This window comes from Phyllobates terribilis, unplaced genomic scaffold (assembly GCF_046119375.1).
Source record: "Phyllobates terribilis strain yellow unplaced genomic scaffold, ASM4611937v1 Scaffold_7__3_contigs__length_470593459, whole genome shotgun sequence".
Taxonomy (NCBI): domain Eukaryota; kingdom Metazoa; phylum Chordata; class Amphibia; order Anura; family Dendrobatidae; genus Phyllobates; species Phyllobates terribilis.
In genome coordinates, this window is record NW_027362767.1 from 29,822,801 (window position 1) to 29,835,698 (window position 12,898).

The 12,898-nt window shown below is 59.9% G+C and overlaps 1 protein-coding gene across 1 annotated transcript in view; it reads right to left on the minus strand.

The window, feature by feature from the left end:
- The window catches only part of DICER1 (dicer 1, ribonuclease III), a 39,338-nt gene extending 27,327 nt beyond the window's left edge, over window positions 1-12,011 (minus strand). Inside the window, exons 1-11 of the mRNA XM_073638331.1 lie at window positions 11,869-12,011; window positions 11,496-11,671; window positions 10,856-11,018; window positions 9,916-10,046; window positions 8,620-8,754; window positions 7,571-7,731; window positions 7,268-7,436; window positions 4,673-5,151; window positions 2,794-2,926; window positions 209-451; window positions 5-141 (exon numbers count right to left, since the gene is read on the minus strand). Of these exons, the coding sequence (XP_073494432.1) occupies window positions 5-141; window positions 209-451; window positions 2,794-2,926; window positions 4,673-5,151; window positions 7,268-7,436; window positions 7,571-7,731; window positions 8,620-8,754; window positions 9,916-10,046; window positions 10,856-11,018; window positions 11,496-11,609 (1,865 nt within the window). The 5' untranslated portion in view covers window positions 11,610-11,671; window positions 11,869-12,011. The remainder of the gene's footprint in view (window positions 1-4; window positions 142-208; window positions 452-2,793; window positions 2,927-4,672; window positions 5,152-7,267; window positions 7,437-7,570; window positions 7,732-8,619; window positions 8,755-9,915; window positions 10,047-10,855; window positions 11,019-11,495; window positions 11,672-11,868) is intronic.
- Between the last annotated feature and the right edge of the window lie 887 nt (window positions 12,012-12,898).

Here is a 12,898-nt window from a genome sequence, read left to right on the forward strand (position 1 = left end):
TTACCGGTTTATGTGGCCAATGGCGTCGTTCAGTGTTGCCCTTGGGCTGCCGTCATTTTGCCGTAACGCATCGTCGTCCACAATGGCGTCAGACTCTGCGTCTCCACAATCCACGGACTTGGAGCATTTATTGCGCAGGATCTGTAACGGGAGTGAACGTGAGCCCCCCAGAGTCGCTGAAAGGGAGCAGCCAGAGGCGAGGTCCTACCTTCTCGATGGCTTTGTAGGTCTTCAGATCCTCTTCGAACCCCTTTATCCGGTCCGTGTCCGCCAACATGATGTAGTTTGAGATGGGGGCCCGGGCTCGACCCTTGGACTGAACGTAGGACCTGTACTCTGTTGGCAGGTCGAAGCGGACCACCAAGTTGCATTTCGGGATGTCCACGCCTTCCTCCACGATGCTGGTGGCGATCAGCAAGTTGGTTTCGTGAGCTCGAAACTTTCGAAGAACCTAAAAGGCGTGAGGGGGCGACAGTCAGCAGGAAATGATCAAAATCTAACGAAAGGATGGAAAGTAATACGATCTACTATTTTCTCAACTTGCAAGATGTCCGCCACATGCAGGATCTCTGCTTGCAGCTATTGAGCAGAACACTTATTTCTGTCTGGTGCATGTGATAATCCACAGGCGTGCGGCTCGTTACAAGAGGGGTGAGGAGCCACATGGAGATGTCTTAGGGCCACGACGTGGAAACTCACGCTGATAGCTGCACCGTAACAAGCCGTGCGTGCAGCTGGAAGGAAAGGACTCCCAATTATTGCCCCTGTCAGATGACATTAGGGTCTCGCAGACCCACCCCGGACACCCTCCCATGGCAGCTTCGTGGCAGGCCATGTCTGTTCACTTACAGGCAGCAAATGGCGTGATTTAGCTGTCAGGGTCAATAAGCTACAGGAAAAGCAGAGCCGACCTGGAAGGGCCGAACACGGGTCTATAATGGCGCATAATTGTAGCTGGGTCTGGAGGGAGTCCGGGCAGCTGAGGGGAGCACACAGAAAGCAGACTGCGCAGGAGGCTGTGCGAGGGAGAGGCCGGCGCGCGGGCAGGAGGCTGTGCGAGGGAGAGGCCGGCGCGCGGGCACGAGGCTGTGCGAGGGAGAGGCCGGCGCGCGGGCACGAGGCTGTGCGAGGGAGAGGCCGGCGCGCGGGCACGAGGCTGTGCGAGGGAGAGGCCGGCGCGCGGGCACGAGGCTGTGCGAGGGAGAGGCCGGCGCGCGGGCACGAGGCTGTGCGAGGGAGAGGCCGGCGCGCGGGCACGAGGCTGTGCGAGGGAGAGGCCGGCGCGCGGGCACGAGGCTGTGCGAGGGAGAGGCCGGCGCGCGGGCACGAGGCTGTGCGAGGGAGAGGCCGGCGCGCGGGCACGAGGCTGTGCGAGGGAGAGGCCGGCGCGCGGGCACGAGGCTGTGCGAGGGAGAGGCCGGCGCGCGGGCACGAGGCTGTGCGAGGGAGAGGCCGGCGCGCGGGCACGAGGCTGTGCGAGGGAGAGGCCGGCGCGCGGGCACGAGGCTGTGCGAGGGAGAGGCCGGCGCGCGGGCACGAGGCTGTGCGAGGGAGAGGCCGGCGCGCGGGCACGAGGCTGTGCGAGGGAGAGGCCGGCGCGCGGGCACGAGGCTGTGCGAGGGAGAGGCCGGCGCGCGGGCAGGAGGCTGTGCGAGGGAGAGGCCGGCGCGCGGGCAGGAGGCTGTGCGAGGGAGAGGCCGGCGCGCGGGCAGGAGGCTGTGCGAGGGAGAGGCCGGCGCGCGGGCAGGAGGCTGTGCGAGGGAGAGGCCGGCGCGCGGGCAGGAGGCTGTGCGAGGGAGAGGCCGGCGCGCGGGCAGGAGGCTGTGCGAGGGAGAGGCCGGCGCGCGGGCAGGAGGCTGTGCGAGGGAGAGGCCGGCGCGCGGGCAGGAGGCTGTGCGAGGGAGAGGCCGGCGCGCGGGCAGGAGGCTGTGCGAGGGAGAGGCCGGCGCGCGGGCAGGAGGCTGTGCGAGGGAGAGGCCGGCGCGCGGGCAGGAGGCTGTGCGAGGGAGAGGCCGGCGCGCGGGCAGGAGGCTGTGCGAGGGAGAGGCCGGCGCGCGGGCAGGAGGCTGTGCGAGGGAGAGGCCGGCGCGCGGGCAGGAGGCTGTGCGAGGGAGAGGCCGGCGCGCGGGCAGGAGGCTGTGCGAGGGAGAGGCCGGCGCGCGGGCAGGAGGCTGTGCGAGGGAGAGGCCGGCGCGCGGGCAGGAGGCTGTGCGAGGGAGAGGCCGGCGCGCGGGCAGGAGGCTGTGCGAGGGAGAGGCCGGCGCGCGGGCAGGAGGCTGTGCGAGGGAGAGGCCGGCGCGCGGGCAGGAGGCTGTGCGAGGGAGAGGCCGGCGCGCGGGCAGGAGGCTGTGCGAGGGAGAGGCCGGCGCGCGGGCAGGAGGCTGTGCGAGGGAGAGGCCGGCGCGCGGGCAGGAGGCTGTGCGAGGGAGAGGCCGGCGCGCGGGCAGGAGGCTGTGCGAGGGAGAGGCCGGCGCGCGGGCAGGAGGCTGTGCGAGGGAGAGGCCGGCGCGCGGGCAGGAGGCTGTGCGAGGGAGAGGCCGGCGCGCGGGCAGGAGGCTGTGCGAGGGAGAGGCCGGCGCGCGGGCAAGAGGCTGTGCGAGGGAGAGGCCGGCGCGCGGGCAGGAGGCTGTGCGAGGGAGAGGCCGGCGCGCGGGCAGGAGGCTGTGCGAGGGAGAGGCCGGCGCGCGGGCAGGAGGCTGTGCGAGGGAGAGGCCGGCGCGCGGGCAGGGGGCTGTGCAGGGAGAGGCCGGCGTGCAGGCAGGGGGCTGTGCAGGGAGAGGCCGCTGCCATTACCTCCTCCTGCTTTCTGAACTCCACTTCCATCTGCTTGTTTCGGGGCTGGTTCTTCCCAATGCCGTGGCCAGTGATGAAGTTGCTGCTGATGTACGCCAGCTCAGGGTCCTGCTTCCCGGCCTCCTTAATCAACCTGCAAGGCAAAGCCAAAAGAATCGGTTATATCAGGCCTGTGACGCGGTAACAGAGCGCCTCCTCTGGACAGCGAGGGAAGCGTTCACATACAGACAACCGCATCAAATATATGTGATATGTATACGGACCCCCACAAGCAGAGGAAGCGTCCAACCGGTCAGCATCCCCCCTACAGCGAAAGAGAGGCATTAAACTACTCCCAATGCAGCAGCTCAAGGGTTAATAGACGGCGGTTTCTAAATGAGACCTTTAAGAAGTGATCATATCCCATAAAACGTGATGACCGGCGAGGTTTGATCTCTGGCACCTGCAGCCGAACCGGAAACTGAAGGGACTGCAATGATGATTAAGGTCCGCCACCCCTTTACAGGGGCCCGGGGTGTACAGGGAACTGCAAGGGGGCTGCAAGGAAATACAAAATAAGGAAGAAGGAAGGAGACGGGGGAAGAGGGTGTGGGCCCAGGAGTTCCGACCGCTGCTGTTTAATCACCACCGCTCCATTCATCATCTATGGGACGGACAGGGGAGCACCATGCTTCTGTAGACAGTGAATAGGAGCGACTATCGCTTATTTCCATTGGGCAATTCAAAGCCCCCCGTGTCAAGATGTGACCGCCCCTTTAATGCTAAGTGCCCACGATACAGAAATGCTGCAGATTTTTTCCGCATCTCCCTGGCAGGAAAAACGCATGCGGATCGTACATGCGGATCGTACATGCGGATCGTACATGCGGATCGTACATGCGGATCGTACATGCGGATCGTACATGCGGATCGTACATGCGGATCGTACATGCGGATCGTACATGCGTTTTTCCCACCAGGTAGAAGCGTTTGTCAAGCGTTCTTCACGCGTTCTTCACTGACATTTCCGCATGCGGGTTGACAAGCGCTTTCCAGGGGATAGAATCACTTGGAAAGTGCTTGCCAACTTGGTCACACTATATAAATCCATGCAACCGGCATATATAGTGTGACCAAGTAATAGTTAAAAAAAAAGAATAAAAACTGTAAAAAATAATACTTACCTTCCGATGGCCCCTGGTGTTTTCGCCGCTCCGTTCGGTCTGTTGTACGGCTCGCGGTGGTGTGAAAGGACCTTTCATGACGTCATTTAGTCATGAGACAGGTCACGCGACCGCCGACGTCAGCGGTCGCGTGACCTGTCACATGACTAAATGACGTCACCGCAGGTCCTTTTAGACCATCACGAACCATACAAGACACCGGACGTAGCTGAGAAAACACCGGGGGCCATCGGAAGGTAAGTATAATCTTTATTTTTTATTTTAAATTCTTTAACAGGTACTATCGTACCCGGGTCAGGATGAGAGTCTCCTCTTCTCCAGACCCGGGTACCATCCGCACATTGAATTGCTTAATTATCTGCATGTGTACATGTAGTCATGCGGATATTAAGCGATTCAATGCAAGTCAATGGCGGCAATTACGCTGTTTATCCGCAAAATTAATGGACATGCTGCAGATTTTTCCGCAATGATAATCTGCAGCAGAAATTTCCTCAGCATGTGCACAGCACGTGCGGATTATCATTGGGGACCATGGGGCATGTATTACCAAGCGTTTTTTTAAGCGTTTTCACTGCCGAAAAACGCATAGTGTGCACGCAGCCTAAGGCTGAGAGCCAGAGATCTCTTGGGCAACTCATTTTTCACTTGTGCTTCTCAGATAGGAAGAGATATCTCCAGCACGGTGCCCACAAGATAGAAAGGCAGAACGTTACCGATTGAGGATGACGGCGGTGTATCTACGCTCCACGAAGATGATCCCGCACAGGATGTTGGTGAATGGGGAGGGGAAGTTGGTCTCAGTCTTCTCTTTCTCCTCTATCTCCTCGTCCTCATCGTCGTCGTCGTCCTCGGAGTCGCTCCATGACACGTAGTTGTCTTGATTGCGGTTGTTGTACCACTCCACGCTCTCGAACTGCTGCCGCTCGTAGGGCTTGTACTTGCGCAAGATCTCCAGGAGCTTCACCACTTTGGGGGTGACGAACCTCATGTCGAGGGAGGCGGGGGAGAAGTGCTCCTCGCACAGAGCATGGACCTTCCGGAGGATGGTGTCGGTGAACAGCAGGAACTTCCGGTGCAGATCTTCCTGCTCGTGTTTTATGTACTTCTGCAGCTCTCGCACCATTATCCCCGCAACTTTATCAGCGCACCACGGGCCGAGGACGAGCAGGACGGCCCGGCAGTCCGAGAGAATCTAGAAGGGGAAAGGAGATTAGGCTCACACCGGCCCATGGTATCTCCGACACAACCCCCCGACCATGGCGACGCGTCTCCGCCACAACCCCCCCACCCCCGACCATGGCGTCGCGTCTCTGCCACAAACACCCCCCCCACACGACCATGGCGTCGCGTCTCCGCCGCAACCCCCCCCCCCCCCGACCATGGCGTCGCGTCTCCGCCACAACCCCCCCCCCCGACCATGGCGTCGCGTCTCCGCCACAACCCCCCCCCCCCGACCATGGCGTCGAGTCTCCGCCACAACCCCCCCCCCCGACCATGGCGTCGAGTCTCCGCCACAACCCCCCCCCCCCCGACCATGGCGCCGAGTCTCCGCCACAACCCCCCCCCCCCGACCATGGCGCCGAGTCTCCGCCACAACCCCCCCCCCCCGACCATGGCGTCGAGTCTCCGCCACAAACCCCCCCCCCCCGACCATGGCGTCGAGTCTCCGCCACAACCCCCCGACCATGGCGTCGAGTCTCCGCCACAACCCCCCGACCATGGCGTCGAGTCTCCGCCACAACCCCCCGACCATGGCGTCGAGTCTCCGCCACAACCCCCCGACCATGGCGTCGAGTCTCCGCCACAACCCCCCCGACCATGGCGTCGCGTCTCCGCCACAACCCCCCCGACCATGGCGTCGCGTCTCCGCCACAACCCCCCCGACCATGGCGTCGCGTCTCCGCCACAACCCCCCCGACCATGGCGTCGCGTCTCCGCCACAACCCCGCCGACCATGGCGTCGTGTCTCCGCCACCCCCCCCGACCATGGCGTCGTGTCTCCGCCACCCCCCCCCCGACCATGCCGTCGAGTCTCCGCCACCCCCCCGACCATGCCGTCGAGTCTCCGCCACCCCCCCCGATCATGCCGTCGAGTCTCCGCCACCCCCCCGACCATGCAGTCGAGTCTCCGCCACCCCCCCCGACCATGCCGTCGAGTCTCCGCCACCCCCCCGACCATGCCGTCGAGTCTCCGCCACCCCCCCCGACCATGCCGTCGAGTCTCCGCCACCCCCCCCGACCATGCCGTCGAGTCTCCGCCACCCCCCCCCAACCATGCCGTCGAGTCTCCGCCACAACACCCCCCCCCCCCCGACCAAGGCGTCGCGTCTCCGCTACACCCCCCCCCCGACCATGGCGTCGCGTCTCCGCTACACCCCCCCCCCGACCATGGCGTCGCGTCTCCGCCACAACCCCCCCCCATGGCGTCGCGTCTCTGCCACAAACACCCCCCCCACGCGACCATGGCGTCGCGTCTCCGCCGCAACCACCCCCCCCGACCATGCCGTCGAGTCTCCGCCACCCACCCCCCCCCCCCCCCGAGCATGGCATCGAGTCTAGGCCACAATTTCCCCAACCATGGCGTCTAGTCTCCGCCACAACTCCCCCCCCCCGACCATGGCGTCGCGTCTAAAACCACAACCCCCCCGACCATGGCGTCGCGTCTCCGCCACAACCCCCCCGACCATGGCGTCGCGTCTCCGCCACAACCCCCCCGACCATGGCGTCGCGTCTCCGCCACAACCCCCCCGACCATGGCGTCGCGTCTCCGCCACAACCCCCCCGACCATGGCGTCGAGTCACCGCCACAAACCCCCCCGACCATGGCGTCGAGTCTCCGCCACAAACCCCCCCGACCATGGCGTCGAGTCTCCGCCACAAACCCCCCCGACCATGGCGTCGAGTCTCCGCCACAACCCCCCCGACCATGGCGTCGAGTCTCCGCCACAAACCCCCCGACCATGGCGTAGAGTCTCCGCCACAACCCCCCCGACCATGGCGTAGAGTCTCCGCCACAACCCCCCCGACCATGGCGTAGAGTCTCCGCCACAACCCCCCCGACCATGGCGTAGAGTCTCCGCCACAACCCCCCCGACCATGGCGTAGAGTCTCCACCACAACCCCCCCGACCATGGCGTCGAGTCTCCGCCACAACCCCCCCGACCATGGCGTCGAGTCTCCGCCACAACCCCCCACTCTGTGACAACACCATCACCACACTACACGGACTGAGCCTATACAAGTTCTAGCCACAGCTCCAGAGCAGAAATCGCCTGTTCTGCCCCATCCTGGGCTTCCGCTCCTCGTACCTGTTTGGAGATGGATGTGGAATCTCGCTCTTTAGACACGATGGGAATGTTGCAGTCGCTCAGGAAGTGGAGCGCGTCCTCCAGCTCGGACAGGAGCCTCTGGTAGAGGCCGCTCTTGTCGTGGTAGGGGCCGCAGTCCAGCACGATCTCACACGGCTGCAGAGCGTACCTGCAGCACCACACGAGAAACAAAACCACAGAGCTCATTATTCTCATCTATTCCACAGAAAGTCCAACGTCCCTGCCCGGAGCGGACAGATACACCTGTACCCTATATCAGGTGAGGGGTCCGGCAGCCTTTACCTGTCTAGGACCACCAGGTCGGTCGCGGTCTCTGCGTTGCTCTTCAGAATCTCCTCCAGTTTCTGGATCTTCTCTTTCAGGTCGTGGGGGTCGCACTTGCCGTTCAGGATGGAGGCCGTCAGTCCCAGGATTCGAGGACTTGTCTGACAACCTTCACAGATCTGCAGGGAAGGAGCGGACAGTGATTGAGCTGGAAACAGTCACACCAGAAGCCGACTACGCCTGCACTACGGGGGTCCACACATCTCAAAATCCTGAGGCAAACACAGAAGACGTACCCTGCTACAAGCACCGGCTCCTTCAAGGGGTTGTATAGAGAGATTAAAACCAAGTCTGCCACCCCCGTCTGCAGGTTGTGTGTGGTACTGCAGCGCTGCTCCATCTGGAGGCCATGCCTGGAATTGCTGCTCCACCAGATTCACTGGAATGAGCTGCAATACCCAACATAGCAATGGACAGGAGTGGAGCTCTGTCTCTATCTAATGCTGGACAAGACTTTGCAAGTCTACAGACTGTGTAAATCAGTGCAAATGAGATTTTACTGCATCAACTTTAGAAGCGTCGTTCCATCCAAGCAGCCCTATTGGGGCGTAGAGACGTCAAGGCTGGGGAGGGAGGCTCGTTAATTTAGGGGGCGTCTCGCTCCGCTCCTGACAAGTCAGCAGCACCATGTAAAACACTATTGCTTGTTCAGGGGATAGTCTCTCAAAGGGATTGTCCAAGGTTAGAAAAACAGCACCACATTGGGTGCCGTCTGGTATTGTGGCTCCATTGTAATACCACACACGACTTATAGGCACTTGGAAGAAAGCAGCCATGTTTAAAGGGGGTGTCCCATAAGCAATAGTCATTGGGGGTCTGGCTGTCCTGAAAACAAGGGCTCCAAAAACCCGTGTGAATGGTGCTTTAGTGAGCACCATCCTATAGACCTAAATGGAGCAGAGGCTGATACGGCCCCGTTCACACAGACTTAGGACCCCCGTTATTGGGATATGAGGGGGTGTCTCTGGGCAATACAGGGGATACATCTGAGCAGCTCGCCCTCCTACCTCCATGATCTCGCGGTAGGGGTGGTCCTGGATGGCGAGGTGGCACTCATCGAACACCAGGAGGTTGATCTTGGCCAAGGACAGGCTCTCGCTCCTCAGGACATGGAGGAAGATGTGACAAGTCATAACCAGGATCTGAGAGAAAACACAAAGCCGGTGAAGCCTCGGAGGGCGACCAGGAACCTGCCGGCGTCTGGTTTGCATTTCGCCGCTCACATGTTTTCAATGATTCCTTTGTAAACTATCTGACAACTCCCATCACGTCCCACCACCGCCGACATGCAGCAAACCGCCCCCGTACTAAGCGTTCTGGAGAATGAAGTCTGACAAGTGCAGGGTGAAGACGCGGAGCCCCCGACTGAAATTACTGCCCCCATTATTGGACGCCTTGTAACAATCAGAGGCTTCTCCTCCGCTACTAGTTACTCCTTACACCAGGCTATACGGGGAGATAGCGGGCTCCCCACCCTGCCAGCGCAGGGGCTGCCATGACAGATGTTGTAACACAAGGAAATAATCCGATTGCTGTTATGACGGTTGATAAAAGGAAATGTCGGCCTCTGGCACCGCATCTGGGGGCTGCGAGCTGAACCTGTGACCCCTCCATGGAGGTGGAGGGATTAACGGGTGTCAGTCACAACTGACGGCTCATCCAACGACGCAGCGCCAACCCTTATGGGGGGGCCGGGACCGGAAAACACATTTACCTCTGTTCATGTCCCGCAGCCCCAGCTCCACTGATATGAGTGCCACACATCCGCGACCCCCGAAGCCACTAGTGTGCCTATCCGTGATCCCCCACCCCCCAGAAAGGCCACTAGTGTGCATACACGCGACACCCCCCCCTCCCCAAGGCCACTAGTGTGCATTTACGCAACCCCCCCAAGGTCACTAGTGTGCATACACGCGACCCCCCCCCCCCAGGGCACTAGTGTGACCATATCACCACAGGGCGAGCGAAGGCAGAACAATGGGGACCACCAGAGAGGGACCACAGAGACCACTAATGTGATCATATCAAGGCAGGATAAGTGCAGGCAGAACGGGGACCACCAGAGAGAGCATCGAGGCCACTATCAGAGGAGGCCCGCGCCGCCGCCCGTGTAAGAGTAGCAGATCTGCTGTGTTACGGCACTGATTTATACTATGGTGCAGGGCAGCTGTAAATGGAGGCAGCATCTGTGAGAGTAGAGAAGACTCGTGTGAACCATACTCCTTTACACGGCCATCATGTCCTCTGCTGATTAACCCCACACATGACGCCACGTTCTTCTCCTTTCCACAATCAGATCGTACCTGATGAGCCACAAATTCCTCGTTCCATTTTTCCTTCGACCAACTTTCGACAATTTCTAAACTGGAATACTCCCCGACCTTCAGATCGGAGTGCGTGCGAACGGCGGACACTTGCTGGGCGACTTGTTTATCTGGAAGGGACAAATGTGGGATTATCACATCGTTATTCTACATCAGCGAGCGCTCAGTAAGAAAAGAGAAAAAGTTTGCAGAAGCATAAACTTTGGTTTCAATTTTGCACCATTTTCTAGACCTCCAAACTGTCAGGATTCAGTTTCTCATGCTGGCAGCAGATTAACACGCAGCACTGGGTTATTACACTAACAACCAGCCTGCAGTGTAAAGAATGGTGGTTACAATCTTTGGCTGCTTTAGCCACTTATCTACATGTAAGTACAATTTCTCCTTCAATCCCTCTGGGGTACTCCGCCTGACCTGCTGAGGTAGATACTATATACAGAGCCTACCTCCGGTACATGACTGGCAGATTTTCTTCTTCTCAAACAGTAAAAACCACTATGAACAAAAAACACAAAGTCTCCATTCTTTACACTGCAGGCTGCAATCCAAGAACTGGAAAATGGTGCTAAATAGAAACAATCATAGGGCGAGACTTCTATCCCCAACATGAAGGGAGGGGTAGTAGTGAAGATCTGACCCCAACTCCATTCACTTCTATAGGTGAGGGCGTATGGGACCACTGCTCCCATAGATGACTGGTGCAGTGGTCACACGTATGCATGTAATTCTCACATGAGCAGGATAGGCGATTAATGTGGGAACGTCAGAACTGGCACTGACGAGAAGTAGTGCAAAATGTGCACGGTCGCTGCCATAGAGGTGACTGGAGTCCAGTGTATGCATTCCAGTCCCATTCATCAGGACCTGCAGCGCCCCCTCTGGTCACATCCATTAGCACTAAGCACTGGCCGATAGTTACCAGAATTGACCAGGAACACTGTTCTCTTGGCGAGGTCGTGGAAGTTTCCCCGGATCTGATAGGACAGCTCTTTAGTGAGTAGTACGGCAATGAAGGTCTTCCCTGAGCCGGAGTTCAGACACACTATCGTGTTGTGATCCAACGCTGCTTCCAGCAACTCCACCTGCGTCACCAAAAATACTAATTCATTCCAAGAGTTAAAAATCCACAAGGGCCCCAAAATAATAAATTGGAGAGTGGCCCCTCTGTTGACCCCTGGATGGATGTGGACGATTCCTGACTATGGTCGGGCGCGCTGCTAATCACATTGGATATTATATCTGTGTGTACAGAGGGGGACGGAGAGCTGAGGGCATAAGAGACCCCCGATAGGGAATTTGGGGTCCTCTGCATCAGCAGAAATGGTGTGCGAGATCTGTGGTGGCTTTCCTCAGCCGTCTGGGAGTGAGGGAAGAAAAGCTTTGGTTCTTTATAAAAAAAAATAGGAGGTCGTTGTGAGAGGAACTGGGATAATATGGCTGGGAGATGTAGCTTGCAACACCTGGAGAGGGATTGTTCCTCTGAAGGTATAATGGGGGGCTTCCAGCAGCCACGTACCACCAAGCAATAGCAAGAGACCCCCCCCAACAATGGCCAGTACCTGATATTTCCTAGGGGTGTATATATTATCATGGATCGCCTCCTGCTGCCAGGGCAGTCCAAAGAAAGGGCCCATGGGCGAGGAGGCCGGGGTCAGGAGCTGCAGGCCGGCCATGCTGAGGGGCTTTCTATCATCCAGTGTCTTAGATCATTGCAGCCGAGGGTCCGCACAGCTTCCTGCAAACAGAAGAGAGACAGATGAGTAGCGGAGGGTGCACGGCACAAGGCGAAGGCTTCCAATAATCAGGGGGTGCACGGCAGGGGGTTGTATTTGCCGGATTATCAGAAGCTTTCATAAAATTCCAACTAAACATGCATCCTGCAGGCTCAGTGCCGGACGACTGGAGGCTCCTGATTACTGGAAGTTTACTCACCGGTTTCAGTCTCGGAGGTCACAAAGGCAAAAAGTCTGGAAATGTTCTGTGACATCGTCATAACTATAAAAGAGAAAATAAAGTTACACATGCGGGGTCACATCACAGGGAAGCATTACACCCCGACGTGAGGCCCCCGGCCGCATCTCCTAACATGGAAGGGGCGAGACGGTCCGGGAGATTCATCCACAGGACAGGATATAAGCAGTGATAGATGCGGATCCCACCTCGCCCTGGGGGCTACGGCGCTGACTGGAGGATGAACGTCCACCTCTGCGTTCCTGATGGTCCGCACTTTTACCCTGTCCAGCAGGTGGCACCCATATCTATTGGACATTTTGTAGTGTATCCCATCATTGTGCTATAAATATCCCAAATGTGAACACCTCTTTAAGGCTATGGGACCTTTAAATAGACGACTAAAGGCTAGTTAATTGATTTGCAGGACCCTGATCCAGCGTTCACCAGGAGGAGCCCGGCACAGCGTCTCCAACCTGCCGGCACCCCCCCCCCCCCCGCGCCACCATCGCGTCGGCATCCTCCCCCAGGGCGCCTCCATCCTGCCGACACCCCCCCCAGGGCGCCTCCATCCTGCCGGCACCCACCCCCCAGGGCGCCTCCACCCTGCCGGCATCCCCTCCCCCCCAGGGCGCCTCCATCCTGCCGGCATCCACCCCCCAGGGCGCCTCCATCCTGCCGGCATCCCCTCCCCCCCAGGGCGCCTCCACCCTGCCGGCATCCCCTCCCCCCCAGGGCGCCTCCATCCTGCCGGCACCCCCCCCCCCCACCCCAGGGCGCCTCCATCCTGCCGGCACCCCCCCCCACCCCAGGGCGCCTCCATCCTGCCAGCATTCCCTCCCCCCAGGGCGCCTCCATCCTGCCGGCATTCCCCCCAACGGCGCCTCCACCCTGCCGGCATGCCCTCCCCCCAGGGCGCCTAAATCCTGCCGGCATCTCCCCCCCACCCCAGGGCGCCTCCATCCTGCCGGCATTTCCCCCCAACGGCGCCTCCATCCTGCCGGCATCCCGC